Source organism: Tympanuchus pallidicinctus, unplaced genomic scaffold, assembly GCF_026119805.1.
Source record: "Tympanuchus pallidicinctus isolate F22 unplaced genomic scaffold, pur_lepc_1.0 scaffold7, whole genome shotgun sequence".
In the NCBI taxonomy this organism is placed as follows: Eukaryota; Metazoa; Chordata; class Aves; order Galliformes; family Phasianidae; genus Tympanuchus; species Tympanuchus pallidicinctus.
In genome coordinates, this window is record NW_026294791.1 from 2594560 (window position 1) to 2617298 (window position 22739).

The 22739-nt window shown below is 43.7% G+C and overlaps 1 protein-coding gene across 15 annotated transcripts in view; it reads right to left on the minus strand.

Annotated features, from left to right (window-relative positions):
* The window catches only part of NFIA (nuclear factor I A), a 231301-nt gene that overhangs the window by 14722 nt on the left and 193840 nt on the right, over positions 1-22739 (minus strand). For 8 of the 15 annotated variants that reach the window (XM_052666963.1, XM_052666961.1, XM_052666951.1 and 5 more), the window contains 3 exons: positions 17429-17607; positions 14710-14875; positions 7581-7672 (listed from right to left, as the gene is read on the minus strand). In XM_052666963.1, coding sequence (XP_052522923.1) covers positions 7581-7672; positions 14710-14875; positions 17429-17607 — 437 coding nt within the window. The remainder of the gene's footprint in view (positions 1-7580; positions 7673-14709; positions 14876-17428; positions 17608-22739) is intronic. The other 7 variants (XM_052666960.1, XM_052666954.1, XM_052666949.1 and 4 more) reach the window with 3 other exon arrangements.

Genomic DNA, 22739 nt, shown 5'->3' on the forward strand with positions numbered 1-22739 from the left:
CATTTGCCAACTCTTCCCACCAGGCCCACACTTACTTCTTCTCTCTCTTCTCCCCTACTGTGGAACATAAGCAATGGCCATAAAACCCACAGAAAGGGTGCCTTACACACAGGCTTCCTGTTTATTGTAAGGAGAGGAAAAATGCAGTAAGTTTAATTGCTTAGTTTGGGAAATTTGTCTGTGTCCATTGTAAATAATTGCATGTTATATCTATTGGAAATAGGATGCTTAGTGCTAGTTTGCCCCCCCACCCCCTGCAAAAAAAAAAAAGAAATCTGAACTGCTCACTGCAGCCTATGAGGAGGAGGGAGAAAAAGCACAGGAAGAAGGATCTCCCCTGCTGAGGAGCAACCCAGGCATTTCTGGACTGATTTGGCTCCAGCCCACTTTGAAGATAAGGCCACACGATGGGGCTGGGAAGTCTTCTATGAACCTTTACCTTTATAGTGCAACATGTGCTTTCTTCTTGAGGCATACTGTTCTCTGCTGCTTTTTAAGAACTGATTTGAGAGTGAAATTTCATACTGCCCCTCGGCACGAAAGCTCAATTAAATGGGCTTTGTGCACTGAGCTGAACAGACAGTGAAGGGAATGGGAGTTAGGGAGTGCCCCTGATTTCTGGTCACCTTTGTATCCCCTCTCTGTGGAGCATACTCTGAACTTCATTAGCAGCTGTGATCAGAGCGGCACGTTCACACTCGTGCAGCACTGGGGACTGGTGGCTGCCGAGCTATTATGTGAGCAGGGCACATCAAGAGCACCATGACTGCATGCGGGCTCTTTGCTCCCATCATGGTGAAACCACCTCAATTTTAACTCAGGAAAGGGTTCGGCCCACATTTCCTTGACTAATTTCCACAAAAGCAAGTTTAATATGGCTAAACACAAAGAAAAGGAAGAATCTGAAATCTTTTGGCCTGCCAGGGTCTGAGACCCGCTCGTGCTTGGCAGAGATTGACACTGCTTTAGCTGTGCACGCTCTCTGCAGACCTATGCTGTCTTTTTAAAGCCATTTCCAGGCAACCCTCGAGGTCAGGCCTGTACAGCTGCTTGCTGGGTACAAGGTGAAAGGCAGCCCTGACAATCAGCAGCTTGGTGCCAATGGTTGTGCAGCAGCATACTTTTTGCATCGTAACTTTCGGAGGTCAGGGTAGGGCTCAAGCCTGTAAGAACCCATCCTTCTTTAATGCCCTTCAGCCCAAGCACTTAGTGTAAATGAAGTGCTCACACATACAACTTCCTCGTATCACACCCTCCGATGTTCATTACAATGGCTCTGGCTGACCTCCAGTTTGGATCTCTCATTTTATACGTATTTGTATGTAGGAAAGCAGACCCCAGGGCACGGGGCCCACACATGCCCACAAGCAATCCAACACTCATGGCATTTTAGACACTGGGGCTCTGCTGGGAGCCTCAGAGGAGGGCAGCTCCCACATCAATTGCCCCCGTGGAAAGCCTAGAGATTTTTGCTAGCTTTGGGAGGGCAGAGACCCTTCCAACTTCAGCAGCTCTGGAAAGAAGCAGTTGCACACACCACAAATGTCTTTGGATCTGTTCCTTAAAATTTCTATTCTTTACCCAGGACAGAAGTTAATCCTACACTCAAATCATGTTCTGAAACTGCCACTATGTTTGCTGCTATAGGCCAAGGGGTAGTCAGGCCCCTGCTAAAAATTGCTCTGCAGTTCAAGTTTCTTCCAAAGAAAGCCCCATGTGCTCACCTAGCGAGGTTACCTGATGGAATAAGTGGTTTCAGTGGGCTGAACTGATTAAAAAACAATGACTTTTAAATTAATATTCTTCATCCTTATTCATGCTCAAACACAAGTGGTGCATTCAGCCCTTGGGATAAGCACTCCTGTCCACCAACAGCCAACCTGAGCAACAAGTAGTGCCGGCCTGGCTTATAAATAGTCCTGATCAGAACCCCCAAAATAAAAGGCCTGATCTTGTTCCTGCAGCCTCTCAAGTTCTCTGCACGTCCCCTGCGATGTGCAAACCACTCGCACCCCCCAAACACAAGCTGCTTGCAGCAGCGAGCTGGTGGTCAGCTGTTAGTGCACAGCAGGGACAGCACAGACTCCTGACCTTGCCCTTCCTGCCCGCGGGCCAGCAGGTGCTACGTGTCTGAGTGAGCAATACCAGGCTGGGGAAATGGGAGACACAGGGGGGTGCGGAGGCAGAAAGGACAGGCAGCTTGTGATGCTCATTAATAAAGCCCATCAACGTGGGGCTGGCAGCTCGGCATCCTTTTCTGGCAGCGCAAAGGGCAGGGCACCGTGGCAGAGGTTCAGCGAGAAGCAAAAAAGGAAAATCCCCATGAAGCAAGGCAATGTTTCATCTGTCGAAAGGAAAATGTGTGCACTGGTTTCTTTCTTCCATAGGGTGGCAATGGAACCTGGGCACAGAACAGCTGTGTGGTTTCAGCTGCAGGAGCGATCGCTCCGGACGAGCTGCATTAGCTCCCTGCTCAAGGTGCTGACTTTGATCTATGGATCCCAAACAGCCATTTGGTTTCGGCCCTTCTACCTGTGGGACCGCCTCCCAGCCTCCCCCCTGTGCCCCGCAATGAGGGGCATCACCTGCAATGCATTCCTCCAAATTAAGTGTCTGGGCAGCCAGGCTGGCTGTTATCACAGAAGGACCATCTACTCTGGAATTTGCCTCCCTCCCTCCCTCGCCTGACAGAGCTCACATCTGCTAACCTACAGGACACAGCAGAAAGCTCTTTTTTTTTTTTCTTTTCCAAGTGCCCTTTGTTTTAAAGTGCTGCCAGTGGAACACTGCAGGTTGCAGTTTGTTTTCTGAAGGGATTGTGGAGAGGGAGAACAGTCTTCCCTTGTCTCTGCAAAAGAAAGAAACTGTGCAATTAGAGTTCGATATGCACCTGAAGCATACGGCCTTTTTCTAGAGAAAAATAAAAGCTCAGAAGAAGACCACTGTCTAATTAAGGAAACATGGAGAGCAGGAGCAGCTCTAGAGGAGTTAGCCATTTCCTTTGACTGTCAACGCAGTATCCCTTTTGCTGCCCTGCAGTGATTTACCCCTAACTTCATATAGGGCACTACTCTTCATAGATGGGCTTTTTGTACCTTTTTAAGGCCAAAGCAAGGCTTTACTTCTGAGCTTGCTGCTCTTCATACTGGTTGTTATCCTGAAGAGCTGAGCTTTTTTTTCTCCTTTTATTTCTTATACTTTATCATGGTGCTAAGTAAAGTTATGGATCTATTAGAAAGGATTAGTTCTGTCCACAGCACTACTGTAGTGAGGTGGTTCTGGGCCCCATGGTGGAAGGATGAACAGATCGTTCATTGGCTGAGTTGTCTGTAACTTTTGGGTCCTGCAAAAGCAGAACGAGGGAGAACTGCTATTTCTGTTCTTTCTGAAAACTTGTATCCTTTCCTAGAGAAAGGGACAGGAATAAATATTTGCTTTTTGTGCTTAGCTACATTTCAGGAGCCAACTGGGATGAATCTGATATAAAGTATGTTTACATTTGAAAGGGTTTTTCCTGAAGCAGCGGGTCAGGAGGGTATATGGTGCATTTTCTCTCTTAAGCAAAGAAAACCATTCACTTTCTTACAGCTGGTAAAACAGCTGATCCTCTGCTTCAGTGGCTGCAGTGAGGGGTGGTCAGTGCTCCCATACCCTCACCCTGTAGGCAAGCAGACTCCTGGCAGGTAGGAGCAATAGATGGGGTAGGCGGGTGCTGCTCAGGAGGTGGTGTTAGCATCCCAAGTGCAATGAGTGCAATTCCCAGGAAGACACTGGGTAAGGAGGTGGCGAGCAGGGCTCAGCCTAGTAAACAATGTTTAGAGGAAGTGGAGCTGCACTGCATGGGGCACTTATGATCCCTAAAGGAATTTTGTACTACAGAGCAAAGTGAGAGCATTAGAGATGGACCCGCAGTGCTGAGAGCAGGGTGAGACACCACGAGCTCTGGTCACTGCTAGCTTGGTGCTTCCAGCTGTGCAAGCTCTGAGCGCATACCCTGGGTTTCACAAGTACTTTTATTCACAAGTACTAGGGGAAAAAAAAATACCAGCAAACCTACTCAGAGCCCTTTATTCTGTTGCTATTGATAGGCCAGTCCCTAATTAATGTGATGGTACTTTCCCATTCCCCTACCACTCTCCTTATTACATGCCCTTGGCAACATGAGAGGCGTATCTATTACTTAGTCATGAGGCACCCAGACCAGCTTGCTTTTGAAACTAAAGACTGTGTACCCCAGGCATACTGTATTTCTGATTTGCATATGGAAAAGGTAGTTAAAAAGCTGATGCCCCCATATTGCTGCAAGTCAAGTAGCAAAAGTAAATGATTTATCAAGCAAAGGTTACAACACCTGTGCCTTTTTGTCAACAGACACAGAGGATGCCAAGTCAAGTGTTTCTTCTAATAGCTCAAACAGAAATTCAGATTCAAATAACCCCCCCGATAGGACAATTACGTGGGGAGCCACCACAGTGACAGAGAGACGGATGGAGGAAGCAGAGGCAGCATCTGCAAAAGCAAACTGACGGAGAAGTGTGTAAGTGGCTGAAACCAGGCCTGCCCAGCAGCCCTTCTGGGGCTGTTGTGACTGAATCACGACTGACTTAAATCAGTTTCATTCCTGCTCTCTTCTGCACAGAGCTGTAGTCTGACTACAACCTTTGTTGATACAGGAATACAGCCTTTCTCTGAGTAAAATATTATATAAATTGTAAAACATTCCTTTAAGGGATCATATTTGATGCAATCTGACATAAATTAGAACACGCTGCTAATGGAAATGTCTACTGCTAATTTTTATAATGCCCATTAAGAAAGGCATGTACTGTTTTTGGTTGTTTAAAAACAGCACAGGACAGAATGATCCTTGCTCAAATCCAGCCACAGCGTTGTACATTTGTCTGCGATTTTATTCCAATGTTCTGTGAAAGCCCTTGAATGCCCATGTATGGGAAATGCGACTTCTGCAGAACGGCACTGTCACATCCCTGTGCACAGACCCACTTTTGCAGCACTTTAAGTCTAATAACTGTGATGTATAACCATTGCCTATAGACGAATGACCCGCCAGTGGGAAGAGAAAATCAAAGCAACCAAAATGCTGATCATAATGTCTCCTTCTAACTTGTAGCTGGACTGTAATCCTCCCCCCCCCCAACAAAAAAGAAAAGAGAATTCAGATATGGTCTTTGTTGTAACAGCAATAAAAAGTTGTTTAACCCTTACGTTGAAGCCTGACTTCTAGAAGCTGTGAGTGTTTGCTGCTTCCCCTTGTTGAAGGGAGCTGTGTGGCCTGACGGTTAGCGGTCCTCAGGACCCATATTTTAACCCCAGTCTGAATGTACTATAAAAACCCTGATGGAAAGCAGCCACCCCAGCTGCTTTTAATAACACAGCCCTATTTGTTTTTATATTTTCATTTTGAAAGTATCCTAAGTGATCCTCCTCATTTATACACTAACGTCCTGCAAAAACTATTACAAAAGGACGTCTTTGTTTAGAGGAACTCTAGGTAAATCCCCAATCGTTGCAGCCAGTATTTTTACCTCACTCTTCTGATTTAAAATGCGGTCAACTTCAGAGTTATTTCATGAATAAGTAGTGAGTTTTACTCCCTGATAAATTATATATTTAGTACCAAGTGGGTTGCGGTGGTGCAGCGATGTACAGAAGCACAGAGATGCGGCGGGAGCCGGAGCCTGGGAGTCACTCTCTTCCCCACTGCAGCATGTTTGACTTTAATTGAAAGCCATGCTCCAGTATTGTTTTTCATATTGCAGCACTGTTATTCACTATGCTGCATTATGGAGAGGCAGCTAAAGTAAGGCTAGAGCACTTAAAATGATTCAAGTCATAAATAAGGAGGAGAAGAGTTTACAGTCAACAAACTTCTCTGGGAAGCCGCTGCTGCAGGATGCAAGGAAGTTTAAAATATTTTTGGAGACTTCATGCTGTTGTGTCCTACTCCACGATCAATTTACCAACTAGTTGTTTTTCAAGTCCTCTGGAAAAGGTAACGTACCATTCTCCAAAGGGTTTCAAGTTTCCTGAGCTATGGAGGGAAAGACCAAATGCTTAAGGACTTTAGCAGCGTACCTAACCATTCCTGCTTCCTGCCTGCAGTGTATTTCTGTGTATTCCAGTTGTCCCCAGGACTGGAGAAATACGATTTAAACGTGAAGGCACACGAAAACTCATCACGTAAATGAACCGAACAAAGGAAGAGGCCTGAAACTGGGCTGCAGGCTGTATTTTGTTAACGCGTGAACAAAAATCAGAACCTGATGGGTTAAAGCCCCGCTCTGCACTGCCGGTGTACTTTCTTTGACCCTATTTAATGCAGAGAAGGTTGGAGATCCAATGTAGTTTAACCTGCGCTGTCGACAGAGCTATAAACTAAAGCCCCTAACAAATTGTACACAAAGAACAGATAGCAAGAAAACACGTTGTGTTGGTGGCTGCGTGGCTGCAGCCCTGCAAACTGAACACCCTGAGTGCTGAGTGCCCTGTGGTGCATTGGGAGCGTAGGTGCTGCCGTCACAACAAGGAGGGCTGCGGGTTGTGACAGCCATGAATCTGCACACTGATGAGGCAGATGGACAGAGATGACTGGAAACAACTTACAAGAGCCAAAAAGTAGTACTCCACAGTTTGCTGGTCCCCAAATTAATTGCTTATTAATTAGCACCGCCACCTCAACACAAATATTCCTGATGCTCGCCTTTGGAAGAATTGTAGCACAGTTAAGCAACCACTTCAAGCTACAAACTGCAGTTGTCCTAAAACACTGCTTCTACTCACTTTTTTATACCTTCTCCCCCACGATAACGTGATATTAAGCATTGCCTTAATTTTTTCAACATCTGGCTCAAATTAGCTGCTAACAAAACTGCCAACAACTATTTTCTTAATCGACCCTGGGAATTTGATACAGCTTGGAAAAAGCACATTTAAACCTTGTCCTTCTCCTAAAGAAACACAAATGTTTACTTGAGCTTCTGATTCGACCGTAGCAGGTCTATGAATTCAGCTAACCCAGCTTTATAGGCCTGCCTCCACCGGACTGTTTTCTCTTTGTGTAAGGAAACAGATGTGCTCACAATTACAGAACCGCCTGCTCGCTCAAACCCCCGTGCAAATGCCCAGCCAGGAATTTGAGGCTATTTTTTCTGAATGTGGAAGCCTTTGGCAAAGACTCCCACTGGGTTCAGGAGGGGACTGAGGTGCACGGTTACCTGACGGCTCTCTCTCAGCTCCTTTGGAATTGCAATTAAATGCACTGTCTAGGGAACAGCTCGGAGTCAAAGTCTGAAAACTGAGTCCTAGAGGAACAAAATGTGCACTAGCAGCAATATCTTAGAAAGCGAGAGAGATCTTTCCAGTCACAAAAGCAGCGTTATTGCTACGTAAGCCCAAAAAAAACACAACAGACAAACAAACTGCAAGTGACATTTCACTGTAGTTACTGAGACCATGTGGGTGAAGTGACAGCGGCAATGCGGCTGGCTCCGCGGGGACACGTTAGAGGACACTGAAGAAGAAGAGGCTGCAGGCATACAGAGAAGTTGAAAGCGGCCCACCTGAGTCTGTTGAGGGATATTTACAAAGCTTGGATCCCGTGGTCCAACACTGACGAATCGGTTTGCGGGGGAGGTGCTGGGTGTCGAGTAGGCTGTGAAGGGAAGGGACACATGCGTTGAGGAAGCGGCACTAGATTGCACACGAACAACACCAAAACACACCATCTCAGAGCCACCTAAGCAGATGTTTAACATAGAAATGTGCAAACGTTTTAGAGAGCGAGAGTTTGGTTTTAGACACTGGCAAGGCTCGGCCCTAATGACGGGGGCCATGTGAGAGCTGGGCCAGGGCTCCTTGCAGTAACAGGGCAGCGCCGTGGTGCTGGGAGAGGTGCAGTGGGAGCCTGGGGGTGGTCCTGGCATAGCACATGCATCCCTGCTCTCACTTTGCTACGTGGGGTCTTTCACAGAGGTTGCAAAGCAGTGAATTTACTGAAGTGCTCGCTAATTATTTCGTGCTAATCCAGCATTCTCTCTCGATGCAAAGTTTTGGTTTCCATACTGCTGTGGTCTGCACTCTCTAAAATGTTCACTTGATGTGTTTGACAAACTAGGAAGATCCTTTCGGTAAAAAATTAATGGGTTGCAGTTTCACTGGGTGGTAAGTGCAATCAGTCTGAAGGCTGAAGCTGCCTTTAAAAACTGGAATGGCTCCCATAAATGTAAAGCTATTAAATGCAATGCAAGCCAAGAACCCAGATTACTTCCAAACTTGAAGTACTTTAATGACTTTGTTGTTGCATTATATTCTCCACTGCAACCATCCACCAATGCCACGTACTTCCAAATTCAAAAGCTTTCAATGCATTTCAGTCTCCCTCTCATTTGAGAATCCCCCATGCAATCTTCTCCTCTGTTCAGTATTTGCATGTTCAGATCTAAATTGAAATAACCTAAATAGACCCCTTAATACCAACAGCGATTCCATCTATTTTAAATATATTTATGGGAATGCATTCTGCTGAATAAAATCCCCAGACAATCTAACTATCCAGTGAAGAGGGAAAAAAACAATGTCTAAAGAAAAGTTTTGTGCCAAATTCCAGTCAGGCTAAACATAATGTTCAGGCCTCAACACTACAGAAAGATGCAGTGAGTTAAGAGTCAGGGAAGACACTGAGCTGTCTGTGCAGACAAAGCCTGTTGCCTTTCTTACAGCAAAATGTTCGGCGAGGACTCATTGCGTTGGAGAAGTCTCTGGTTCAAGGCTGAACCAACCCAACAGTCCACATCATCCACTGCCCTCTCTAACAGAGATCAGAAGCAGATGCACAGGTTCTGATAAGAGCCACATCATTCACTTTCCCAAATTCTTTACCACCCTCTGATTACTTTCAGCTGAAGGACAGCCCTGTACTCCACTGCCTGCGGGGGATTTCCCACTGGTGAAAGTGCAGGCTGCCCACGCAAACTCCTGGCATCCCACAGATCCCTTTGGTGAGGGGTTCCCAAGTCTCCAGGAATGCAGAGCCCTTCCCTTGGCTCTCTACCTGAATCTCACAAACATTTCCGGATGCCTTCTTCTTCTCACAATTAAATGAGACAGCAGAAGTCACCCGAAGTCACCCAGGAACTGCACAGCCTCATTTCTTACTGATCTGAAGGGAGATAAGGCACTCTTGTCTTCCAGCAATGAATTTTCCCAGTTGTTTCTGGTGAGAGGAGCTTTAACTTCAGAACAGCTAACACTCTGCTATCCCTCACAAAAATCATGCAAGGACCACCTTTTCCTCTCACAGATTTAAAGGAATTTTTAAGAGCACTAGTTCATTTTTCCAAAATGATTTTACAAGTTGCACGTTGGAGTATCAACAACTACACTGGTTGTTATCCCTGTCTGCAAATCAATGAAGAAGTGAACCGAGTCCATTTGGTGAGTTGTTCTTGCCTTTCTGCAGTGTTAATTTGCTTAATAAATTTAAAGAAGCCAAAAGTTTGAAAGAATTAATCTCTGTTACTGGTGCCACATATAAAGATTTTTCTGCACTGTTTTAAAGTTTGGTTTGTTGTTTTTTTTTTTAATGTAAGTACTGAGCCCTGTGTCATGCAAGAACAAAAATTCCTTTCACAGTGGGGAAATCAGAAATCAGCCATATGCTGTTTGGTTCCTCTGGTGTACTTCTAGGGAAGCCAAAAGAATGGAGAGGCCATTCAACCCGTCAGAGCAGGTATGTCCCCACTCAGCAGGGAAGGAACTCAAGACCTTGTTTAGAGTTCCCTGTTGGCAGATACTTATGCCAACTGTGATATTTGGTAGAAAATCAATGGGAAACCATCAGAACGCTGTCTTAAACATCTTCTGCATGCAAACAGGTCCCAAAGCTTTTAAATAAAAAGTTCCATCAAGCTTTTCTGGGTGAATTACTTCGTACACCTTTCTTCCATAACGCTTCAAACTATGTTTAACTTCTTGAAAATATTCGGATGTCAGCGTGGTATTTCCTTAAGGGCACATAACTGCAGTGCTAGAGCCAAGAAGCAGAGCACTGGCACTATGGGGAACACACATGCAGAGCAGGCTTTGCACTGGGCTCTCCCAGGCTGCTGGACCCATTTCACTGCAAAATGTCCTGAGATGCTGGAGGATTTAACTGGTCGTTTTGGCTCAGAATGTTACATTGACAAGGAATGATTCTTAGCAGTGACTTCTGTTACAGCACAGGGAACCGGTCAGAAAAGGGAGCAGTACCCAGTATTGCTGAGACAGTCTTCTTGCCATTTCTTAGAGTCCTGGTGTGTATACCCTCGTTTGACATGGAGGTAGGATTCCTGAAAGTCCTGCTTCTCCTGATCTCAGTATTCAGCCCTGAGATTAACCACTCTCAATGGTTTATGCTTAGTTATATTGTTTTGTGGTATGCCCAGATACCCTAGCCCTGTCGTGGGATCTTTATGCTCCTTTTTACGAAAGGGAAAAGCCACAGCAAGGAAAGGAACAGAAGCCAGGTCTCTGAGGCAGATCTCCTGATCTCTATCAGCTTTGCTCTGTGGGAATTGCACAAACCTGGGCAGTTTACAGTAGCCCACAGGTAGCCTGCTGGGCTTGAGTAGGAACATCTTCCTGCCCAGCCTAGTCTTCCTGCTACTAGAATTCACTGAGGGTTGTTTGCAACATCATAGCCCAGAGCCAAGGAAATGAATGTGATGCCACAAATTTGCTATGATGCTTCACTTCAGGAACAAGGAAAACAGGAGCTGGCAGGGAAAGAACATTTGCTCACACAGACAGCTTTGATATTTAGCCAAAATGGCAAGAAATTGTATGAAAGACAAGACAAACAAACAGTTTTGGGAATGTCATGTATTTTGAAATTGTCGGCAGTAGCTGAATGCTAATTCAAAATATACTTTCCTGAAATCATTTCTATGAAGTATAAATGTATTTTGTTTATCAATTCTGGATTGAAAAGAAAAACTTTTGGTCGATAATCTGGATGAGCAATAATCTAATGAACCACTATGTCTGTCTTTCACAGACCAAGTCAACAGGTGATAGGAAAAGCTGTACTCTTTGCAGAGGACCGGGAGCCAGTTTTGCAGTTGTGGAATTGTAGTGAGAGAATTAACTGGAGGAACACGGTGCAATACAGCAATTCCTACCACAATGCACTCTGCAGCTGAGTATCTTAGAGGGAACTGCACATGCTAACAAATTAAGTGATACAGTCATCACCCTCTTTTTTATGGATGGGGAAAAGAGCGAACAGAAAGCTGAAATGGCTTGCCCAGGGGGGGCTCAGTCAATGCACAGCAGAGAAGGGGAGAGAAATCCAATCTGATTATGAATCCAGTACTACAGCCACCAGATCATTCTTCTCATCCTGACACAAATGCTGTTTAACACGAAAACTCCTTTGTGCTAAGGGACATTATCTGATAACAATCTTGCCCAACAAGGGAAAATAGCAAAGTTTTTCCACGTGCAGAATTGTGAACCTCAGAAAACGACATTTAGTTAAAAAAATGCTCTTAGCGATGATGGTGCACAGGATGGCAATATCTTAAGACTACAAATGGGAATGAGGGCCACAGATTCTAATGCACAGATTCACTTGTGATAGCAATAGAGCCCAACTGGCATGTAGTAAGTGGTGCTTTCTTTGGGCAATGAGATATCAAGCCCAGAAAATTGTCCGGCTTGAGAAAATATTGTTTTGTGTTTGTTATGGGATACCAACAAAAGATCAGATCTGAAATAAGATTGTAATTCTGGGGCTGCGCCTGATATTAAGGATGTGTTCTATTGGGATGGCTTTTTATGGAGGACAAACGAATCCTCCTAAACCTCGTGAAACCCATCTCCGTTGTGTCATCTCACTGAGGAAAATGCTGGCTTTCCAAAGGGACGGGATGTGCAGCTGAAGTGCTCAACTCCCAGAGCACGCCTGGCCACCCAGTAGCGGCAAATCCCCAGTGTGCATCTCCAGGGGCTCTTCCTTCCTCGGACAGTGCTAATGTTCGTGTTTCGGTTAATGTTACAGCTGGAGAGTTTCACTGTTGCTCCGAGAATCATTAACCACCTTGTTGTGATTTTTAGCTCTCATTCCCGGGAGGCCATGCTGTATTGAACAGCTGCTCCTGGCTCCTGCACCCCTCAGGAGGGCCATATTCCAATTTTTGGTAGGGCCATAACTGTATTTTGTTTCTGCAGAGGGCTTTTTTTTGCTAGACCAAAAAAGGGAAGGAGAATGGAGCAAATGCCAACCCTTTTCACTCCATTTCCTTGGGTGGTGGTGGCGGGGGGTGCTTCATTCTCCTCTACACAGCTAAGGAGAGAGTCTGGCCAAAATCTAACATCACTCCTCTCTTTGTTGCATAAGTGACTTTCCAATATCCTAGAGCTCTGCAGGGCAGTCAGCCATAACCCACAGACACTCCCGAACCGGTGCGCTCGAGCAGCCCATCACCATGGAAAACACCTTTTTGTGCAGCTTTTATGAAACTCTGGTGAATCTGCACTTGCTGTTTGTAGGCTAATATTTAGTTAGGAAAAAATAAACACCAGCATAAATGGAGGGTTGGTACTGATTGACACACTGAATGATGTCCAGTGGGCCCTTACTGAAAGGCTAGGCACTTTGCATTGTCCTTCTCTTTATGTAGCCAGCCACTTCCACTGGCTTTAGTATGTATGCAATGGCTTTTTTTTTCCTTAAAAAGCATTTCCTACAGTCTACTTTTCTGTAAAACTTGTCCCTAAATTAAATTATATGCTTCTTTACAACTCAATTCACTATTATCCAAAACCCTTGTTTCTTACCAGAAGGAAGATGCATGCCTGACTATGTACAGAGCTATATGTTTAGATATCAGCGTAGCTAATTAACAAACAGTAATTATTTTCCTAATCCTTTGTTTAAATACCATTAACTAGCCACTCTTGAGAAAACCTCCATTCCCAATTAATGCGGCAGCTGTCTGCTGAACACTGAGCCACAGTGACCAGCCTAAGCCGACACCAATGGCGGTGTTCTGCTAACTTCAGTGGACCAATGCCAATTTTTATGCCAGCTGAGAATCAGGCCAACAGGCCTTTAGCTTGTTTACATGATCACAGTATCACAAAAAAATCGGTATTAAGATTACTGCCGAAATGATGTTGGGATTTTTCTTTCCTTTTAGACACCACACACTGCCAGTAAACTGAGTCACAACTGTGATGACAAATATACATTGACCTACTTTCGTTTTTCCCAGTTCTGAAGACCAGGAAATTGTAAGGCATTGCTGACTCTATGAAGTGATAACATGACTAAACATTAACCTTTTAGATTCTGCTGCTGCATCTTAGCGACAGGCCTTAGAAGATGGTATCTCCCGTCAGAAAGCATCAAAACTTCCTGATAGCACAAGTGTTGGTCTAAGGTCAGAAAGAAGAGTGGAGGGGAGGGAATGAATCAACTGCTTGTTTCAATGAAAATTTTCTGATCAGTTCTAGAAGTCCTGATTCTAGAAGATCACATTCGCAATCTTACCAGACTGTCTCATACTAAAACCCATTTGATTTTCTGAGCAAGCTGGGGCATCTTGCTTAGTTTGCGGTTGCGTACTTTTGCAGAGCAGAAGGCAATGCAAACCTCTAAGAACGACTGGGTTTATAAAACGCCCCACGGAACCTGAGCAAATCTCCTGAACAGGATATAAAGGTTTGAAAGTTTCAGCTTCACACGTTCTGAATAGTGAATCCCTCTTTTTGCATCGAGCAGCAGTTGCATATAGCATTTAGATAATAAGCCTGAAAAGCACACAAAGGGATTTGCTCTTTCGATTAGATTGATTTTTGTTTGTGGATGTTATTTGGACACCCTTCACTGTGGAACAAGTCCCCTACAGTTGCCATTAAAGCATTGAAAGCTTCCCTTTTGTTTTTAAATGTCAGTTTGAGCACAGCTTCATTAAATCATTTCACAATTAACTCCCTGCACATCCAGACTTTTTTAAAACATCAAGCCCAGCTGAATTGCATTTGTTTCCCAGCAGAGTGAGTCCAAAGTGGTATCCTCAAGTGTGTATCCAGGAATTTGTATATTTGACTTGTGGCTACACAAAATACATATGGGAGCCGTGTGGGTGGTGGAGAGAGGATGAAAGCTTTCTCCCTGGGCCTAAGAAATACCATAGCTTGCCCAAAACGCAGGGCTCGGGAACCACGTCGTACGGGAAAGACGTCTGGGTTAGTCTAAGAAGACTTATTCCCAAAAGAACTATAAATGAACAGAACTCAAAAGAGTTAGTTTAGACAGTATGTGTAAGCATTAATGCTTTCTGTGAGGCTGTCTGATTTCTGCGTAGTATCTAAGCTCTAAAGTCTGTTCTCGAGATACCAAACTGCCTCCTCGTACCTATAAGGTCCCAGCTTCGTGACCTAACTTTGCTACAGGCTTTGATTTCTCTTGCAGGTAGTTATGTGAAATGCCAACAAAATCAGAGACAAAACCACGACCTTCAGCTAACTCTCTTCTCACAGATAAAAAACAAGCTAAGAGTTTGGTCACTCATACAGAGAGCAGAGAGCTGCACTATGACCTCCGAGCTAGTCCAGTCCTCATCTCTGACCAGGAGATAGAGGATGACGGCAGCACGCTGTGTGCTGCTGTCAGCCCTTGCTTCCCGCTGCGTCTATACTTACTTGGAGAAGTGGGAGAGGTGGCCCCTCCTTCTGTTGATGTAGTTGGAGGTTTTGTGTCTGGCACTGGCAGAGGCACAGGCCTAGCCATTGGTGGCGGAGGTGGTGGTGGCAACATTGGGGTAGGAAGGAATGGATTGTGCACCTTGCCTTGGCTGCTACCATTGGGCTGCCGAAAAACAAGCAAACAGACAGAAATTATACTAAAAACCAGCTATTTGGAACCTCCAGTAATAACAGTCCAGTTTCAAACTATGTGCACTATATTTACAATTACTTTAGAAAAGAGGTGGCAAAGAGAGCTGTTTCTAATTCTCCATTGATTTCAAGGAACATTGTTTCAAGCCCTGTGAGCCCTGCGAAACTATGGAAATTCTCACTGTTAAACACGTATCCTAGTAGCAACGGGCCTGAGGTGCTCTGGATTAAATCCTACCACTCTTTACCTTTCCTGCAGCCCCTCACTCATGCTTAGCAAGCATTTCGGCAGTATTTTCAACCCCTTGCATGTCCCATATCTGTGCCTCTGCTACACCCTTAGGATATCAGTGCCTAGGACTCGAGTGTAAATTTCTTAAAGATATTGCTCATTAAAAGGAAAAATAAGCATTTCTGGTGGTCTTAAAAGTCACGCTGATATCTTATTACAGGAAAAATGAATGTGTGTGTACTGGAGCAACTGCACTCCCACATCCCTTCTGAGTTAGCGGTGGTGCAGCTCGCAGGTTAGTAGCCATTATGATTCCAGGGAGAAACAGCTGAACTTAGATCTGCCTCACTCTGCACATTAGGAAAAATCCCTCTGTGTATTCAGGCTGCGATGTGGTCAGTCCCAGGCAGAATGGGCCTAGCCGTGTGAGTGCTGGCTTTCAATTAATCATCTGAAAAACCTGTCCGTACGTGAATGCTCTCTCAAGCATCACAAAACCAAGAAGAGGCCTTGGAAAAACAATGCCACCCTTCCCCCTTCCACGTTGTGGCATTTACGTTTTAATACAGCCCGGACACTTGAAAACCATATGCAGAGAGATGCCAAATGCCGTCATAAAGAGAAAGTAGGACAGCCCGTGAATCAGGTGTTCCATTTTAGTGACAAAAATGAGATCACTTTCGACGGCACTCTGCAAATTGATCTCAGTGCAGTTCTTCTGGCTCTGAGCATTTGCTTTTCCGTCGATGATAAAAGCTCGGCTTTAAACAGATCCATATTCTAAGTACTGCTAAATAAAATAATATTTTAATTCCTGTTAGGGTTTCCATTAGCCTGAATTACTGGGGACAAAACACTCATCCTGGCAAGCACTTGGGACCTCATTTTCATTTCACCTGCTTTGGCACTGACAAAAAGCCTTAAAGTTGCGTAGGTGCAAATCACACCCGTGCTAGAGCAAAAATGGTTTAGGGCATAAATAAAACTCCAATTCATCCGCATTTTACTTAGCAGCACTCCTACTGACTTCAAAGACTGCAGTTCCCAGTGTTTGCACTAAGAAGCAATCCTTCAGGGATATTTATTTTTCCAACATCCAGTGCCATTAATAAACTAACATATTAGTGACATCTCTCAAACACTATCTTGTCTCACAATTAGGTCCCCTTATTTTGCCAGGAAGACCCCTGCTGTATGTCCATCGTGAGTGTGCTAACAGTTCATAATGCTGAATGGTTTGGGATAAATTAAGCAAATGAATACTCAAGGAAAAAGAAAAGCACTGTATTGATTTGTTGTCTAGACATAAATGTATCTGCTAACATATTGCAGACATTATTCAAAGCCAGTCCTGGCTGGAATAAGTAGAGTCGGTTTTTCTGCTAGGGAAAGGAAAGCACCGAGGACAATATAGCTTATTAAATAAGTGTAATAAATTAGATGCTAATAATTAAACTAATTCTCATTAACGCTTTCAATCCTACGTATGTAAGAAAGAAACAGTCATTTTGTCAGTTATTACTTCATTGGCTGGAAAAAGTTGCAGGCATTACACTTCATGAAATATTCAGAGCATTATTTTAGGTACGATTTACATAAAATTTATAAATTCTGTACTTGACCGGAATGCTATTTCAATAATAGAAAGATGATTCACTTTATTTGATTAAAAAAATGAAAATGGTTACTTGAAGCTTTGGAACTCTGCTTAATTTTTCATAGAGATAAGGGGAAAAGATAACTGCTTACAGAAATAACAAACCATAATAAACTGTACTTTTAACATCTTGAGTTCAAGTACTGGTCAACTTGATCTAAAGTGCTATAAGGCAGTATTTTTTTTTTTTTTTTTAATGAACTTAGCTGATCTGAAACATCTGTTTCTCACCCTCCCTTTTCCTGCTCCTTCCCCCAACTCGCTCTCCCCTGAACTTCAGAAATAATTAATAAAAATTATTCTGCCTTTATATTTTGTTAACCCTCGTTCCACTGGGGTTACAGTGCATGCAGCACAGCCATTTGTGGGGGGACCAGAAGGTCACTGTGTCGCTGCCTCCCCCGACACTTCAAGTCGAATTCACCACAGTGCGGTCGAGAGGGTTTTGCTGCTCTGCTTTTTATTTTATTTTATTTTTTTACAACATTTTTTGCCACGGCAGCGTTTGTTTTTCCTCCCAACGATAACTCAAGGTGTGCTCCTGTGAGCAACATGCTGTTAAAATAATCCCGTTAGCCCACGATTCATTTTACATAGGACAAACACTTCTGAAGAAATAAAAACGGCTTCCTTACATTTAGGAACCCCACCTGTCCAGCCTGCTGACCAGCGTCGGGGCAGACAAGTTGGACAAACTCTTTCAGAGTCTCCTGAGGATGATAGCGGATTGCTGGGTGTGAGAAGTATGGCCCAGGCTGTTGGATAATGGGTGATGTTGGAAAATGAAGAGTCGATGGTGTTGCATGTGGACTTGCTATAGGAAAGAAAACAAAGAAGTTATAGAGAGTTTTGCCTTTGGAAAAGAAAACAATTCAAATCTACCGTAATCTTTTTTTTTTTTTAAGCCTTTTTCAAAACGGTACCGTACTGCTTACGCATCTGATCTTCACAATTAATATATCAGACCACATTGTGTCCTACGCTCACTCCATCCAGACCCTGGGAGCAAACGCAGCCAGATGTTCTAAAGGATTTGCTGGGTTTTTAGTGGACGTGGAGAAAGAAATCAGCAGCCCTTTGTGAATGTGAAAACTGTTCATCACTTTAAGAGCAGCCCCAATCAATCAGGCAATAAAAAATGTATTTGGGAAATTAGGGTTGATTTAATTGGCATTTCATGTAACTTGGATTTGCACATAGGAATCCATTTGGTATTGTACCGTAAATGGTTGGTAATTTAAAGATGCTCTAACACTTCTTGTTGCTTTTTTTTTCCATCTCGGTTTAGGAACATTTATTTTAAGTAATCTGTTTTCATCTAATGAACATGCACAAAGTGGCAAGATCATTTTGAAAATTACATTTACATTACTCCTGAATAATGTTAGGCTCAAATCTTCCACAAGCTTCCAGCCTGCACTCATGGATGAGGTTTAATTTGGTGAATTTATAGGCCAACGAGCCGGCCATGAAAAAGAGAGCTGAAAAACGTGCTGGAGTGAAGGTACAGAGTGTAATGCACACAAGCCCATTGCCAATGACAGATTTTACCTCGGCCGATTCCAGCAGAGCTACAAGTGCAGCTGAAGGCAGACTTACGCTCTCCTACCTCATGTGGCACCCTCGTCCTTTGAGACAGACTGGGACGCACCCTCATTAGTCAACAGTGCTTGCCACTTCTCACCATCACCACGAGGCAGCGACGCTGCTGTTCACAGCACTGTGACTTTTCCCTTTCCCCTATAAAATGGGAATTTGCTCTCTCTTTACAGTGGCCAGCTGATGGGCTGAGCACAAGCTCCTCTGTAAATCACAGTTTATTTCTCACCCTGCAGTGATCACTGTATCCCTGTGCTCCCTTCGTGCTGTCCTGGTAGTCCTTCAGGGCTGTCCACGTGCATTTACTGCACTTGTTCACCACGCGTACCCCGTTAGATAAAGGCTGAGCAAGGCAGGCAATGTCCTACAGAAACTTGCGTGTTGGCTTTCTACTAAGTTAAATACACAAGGGGACAACAAAAGCCTTTGGCACTTTTGGAACAATTGCAGAGATGCAGGAAAGTTAACCAATCAAATACAGACAAGCAAACACCCGTTGCATGACAAATGTCATGAAAAAGCTTCACATGAATAAAAACTGAGATATGCTTCTTAGTCTTGATCATCACCACTTTGATAACATGACACTTTACTATAATTTTGTTCTTAGCTTGCTAAGCCATTAATATAATCAGAGCCTGAAGATGTGTATAAAGCACATCCTCAGAGAGAGCAGCAAGGAATCCTACCACTTTACCCTATAAGCTTTCATTAAGGGTTGGATGGGCAGCACTGCTAAACCCAGCTTTCTACCCAACAAGAATGGTTGCCTCAACACCCATGAAAAAGAGCTGCACTCGTGCCTGTGTGCTGACATGGGATGGACACAAAGCTGGGGAATGCTCACAGCTATCCCACAGCCAAGGCCAATACCTGAGTGCACAGCCTGCTCAATCTGTCTGCACTGCTGTGAGTGGCTCTCTCTTCTTGTTTGCATGTTTTACAAACACGGTGAGTTATTTCTTACTCACTTCAAAACTAACAGGCTTTTTTCCCCAGTTTTATTATAGCATATCCAACAACTCTTTGGAAAATAATCCAAATCCTCAAAGCCCCTAAAAGAGGAGATTTTAAGACCCAAAGCTTCTCTTGAGTATGCTCTTAAGACTAAAAGCAATGTGAAATTCACCTTGGTAAATGTGGTTGTCTGCCATCCAAGCTTGCTGTCTCAGACACAGCGAGAACCAAGCAGAAGGAATGGAACCAAAAGAACCATTCCACTCACCAGTTCAGACCTCTGCCTTCAGCCAGCACTCCCTGCAGCTCCACGATTCCACCCAAGGCCACTGAACTCCCTGACATCCACCCCAGGTGTAGCTGCTATAATGGCACTTAAGTCATACTCGTTTCACAGGTATGAATGCATCGTCACCTCCCGGCAGCAACATTCATTTCAGAGCTTGTCAAAATATTTTGCTGTGAGTATTTGTTCAGCAGAAGCTGGTGGGAAGCATTTTGATGACTACAACAGAATTTTTGTTAGCATACATTTCTGTCTGTTTGGTGTAAAACAATTTTTTTCTCTTCCCTTTTATCTCCATTCATATCTCCTCCCTTTCTTCTATGCCAAAGGAAAGATGAAGGATGTAGATAAATGTGAGAAGTGAAGGTTTGCATGGAAAACATCTAATTAAGTAACAAATACCTTGTGATGTTTTTCAATATTTATTAAAAGAAAAAGAATCATCTTAGCATCTAGTTTGCCCATGCTATATGAAACTATTGCATAACTGCCCTGTGTACACATCTGAGAACAAATATGTTCCCTTTCATCTGCTGAGTGAAAAGCAGATAGAAATGCTGCTTCAGTCCAACAAGAAGAAGTGAAAAATGGTACCCAGGGAACAAGAGATTTTGAGACCACGCCGTATTTAATTTTTCCAAGGTTTGGTTCTGCAAATGATTATTTTGAAAGTGAAAATGTTCATAGACATGGAAGTAGTAGGTCTTAGCTGCCTTTGACCTCTGCGGCATGTCAGTGTAGAAAACAAAGTGGAAACCATTTGTCAGTGGTCTTCCTGAAGACAGAGAGAAGCAAAAGGAATGCAAAAGTGACTGGCAATAATTCACAACAGTAAAGTCCTGCAAGAAGGAGAAAGTGGTTCCTCTCTCAAATTTTGGCCAGCTCTGCAGCCTCGAGGAGATTCCTGCTGGTCCTAGAAAAGATTGGGATCAAACAGGGACCAAACAGGCACCAGTCCTCTGTCTGGGCCAGATTTGGGTTCCTTTTCTCAGCATAGATGGATTGATTTAAGACATGATGGAATAAGGAACTCCAAAAGGTTTGGTTTTGCAGTCTCTGACTGGAAAATACCCAATTTCTCAAGCAGCAGTAGGAAGGGCTGCTTGTTAAGAGGAAGAATCTACTGCCATTAAATGGATCAGCAATGGAAATGCGTCTGCCTTTAACTAGAGAGAGGGAATTCAATGCTAAAGGCCAAGAACTGCAGCTCATATACAGACAACTAGATGATCTTATAGGTCGTTTCCAACCTTGTGATTCTATGAACTACTCTGATGGGTGGTTGTGGGCACTCACTGTGGTGTACAAAGCCAGCCTTTCCAGCAGGTGCCGAGGGCCATAACACAACCATGTTTCCAAACACACAGATCCTCACAAACATTTTTAATCAACTCAATTGATTCGTTGTTATTTCCTCTAGTCCTCCTAAAGGTCATTTTAGTCACAATTCACAGAAATGCTTGACAAAAATTCTGAAGTCACTCCATCTTCAAGCCACGACTAGAGTGATGTGAATTTTTCTGCATACAGGAAGGGGCTATAAGCTACTTATATGCTTCTGATGGGCAATTACAAGTCTCAATCAGTGACTGCAAATTCCTTGAGATCTTCAAATGGAAGATAAAACAGATCTTTGTCTATTATTTATTTACTTATTGACTTATTATTTATGTATCCCTAAGCAGCTCCACACTGCCAAACCGTATTTCTCTTGGCGTCTTTCAGCTTGTGACATTTATATTTTATTATTGACCTCACTAAATGACATAAAATATAAGTCCTACCACCTATGAAAATAAGCGTACTCCAGCTCGGAGCTTCCCTTCTACCTACTGTAGGTATGGAGGAGTTGGACTATCTGGTGTTATTAAATCTGTTATTTGGGTGGGGAGGGGCTGGCGGCAGGAATTCTCCTTCCATCTCAAGGCAAGCATAAATATTTCAAAGCACACATGATTCTAATTCCATTGAAGCTCACTTGAAACATCCTGACTTTTTATTGCAAATGAGATGATAATGTATGGTGGCCTGCAATAGATATACCAGTATTTTAATACTATTGCTATTGGGCCAAGTAATTACGCAGTACAGCTGTTGCATACTATACTGGATTTTTGAGCATTTTATGAGTTTGTGGTGCCGTGCTGCATAAAATAAGAAGGTTTCTCAGCATCTTTCCCTGCAGCAGTCCCACTAAAGACCCATGGGATCCTTTCTCCCATGAGCACCAGCTGATGTGGCAAAGGGACTTTGTGGTCACACCTGTAGCGCTCGCACTTCTCCACCAGCACAGTCTAACACACGGGAAAGACATACTGATCCATTCACCTTCCATCTCCTCTTCCAAAAATCCTTGCCAAGCCCCTTCGCATCCAGATGATTAGGATGAAACTCCTTTTTTCATAAAGTCGTCTGAAGTCAATAAAGGGGTCGTTTTGTGTTGCCTTCTCCAGCTGGGAAAAGACCCTGCACTCCTCACCTGTTCAAGGAATTAGAGGTCTGGGGATGCAATCCCACTGTCCCTTCAGTGGGCCAGCTTTGCTAGGGCGCAGTGAGGAGATACCTCCTGTGTAAAGTGATGGTTAAGTTTACTAACAGCTCATTAAAGATTGATCAGTCTTCCTAGAAATAGTAACATTATAATCATAATGAAACAGGATCACTTCTATCAGCCTGTTTTTGAGCCCATCATAATTGGCTTCATTACAATTAAGAAAGCATTTTTTTTTAAAGTCATTTCCCTGGAAATGTGATGGAACAGTTTGTTCTGCTAGATATTTCCACTTCAGGCTTCTAGGTTGCTTTAACTCCCTGCATGCTGCAAGCCTTCTGCTAGCATTTAAGTGATGCAAGTGCCAGTTCAAATTATGCAAGATGTATCCCACCCTTTGTACCCCAAAGGTACTTACTCTCAAAATTGACCATATTAGAGGACTAATTGGCTAAGCCACCATGCTGGCTGATGTGAAATGCTTCCAAACACCATGAAACAGCTGTGTTTATCGGAAATATGAAGAGTGACTTTTTAATAAGGAGATCTGGCAATAATCCAAATTTGTTGAAAGGAACTTGCACTTCTGTGTATAATACAATGCAAGAGGTGA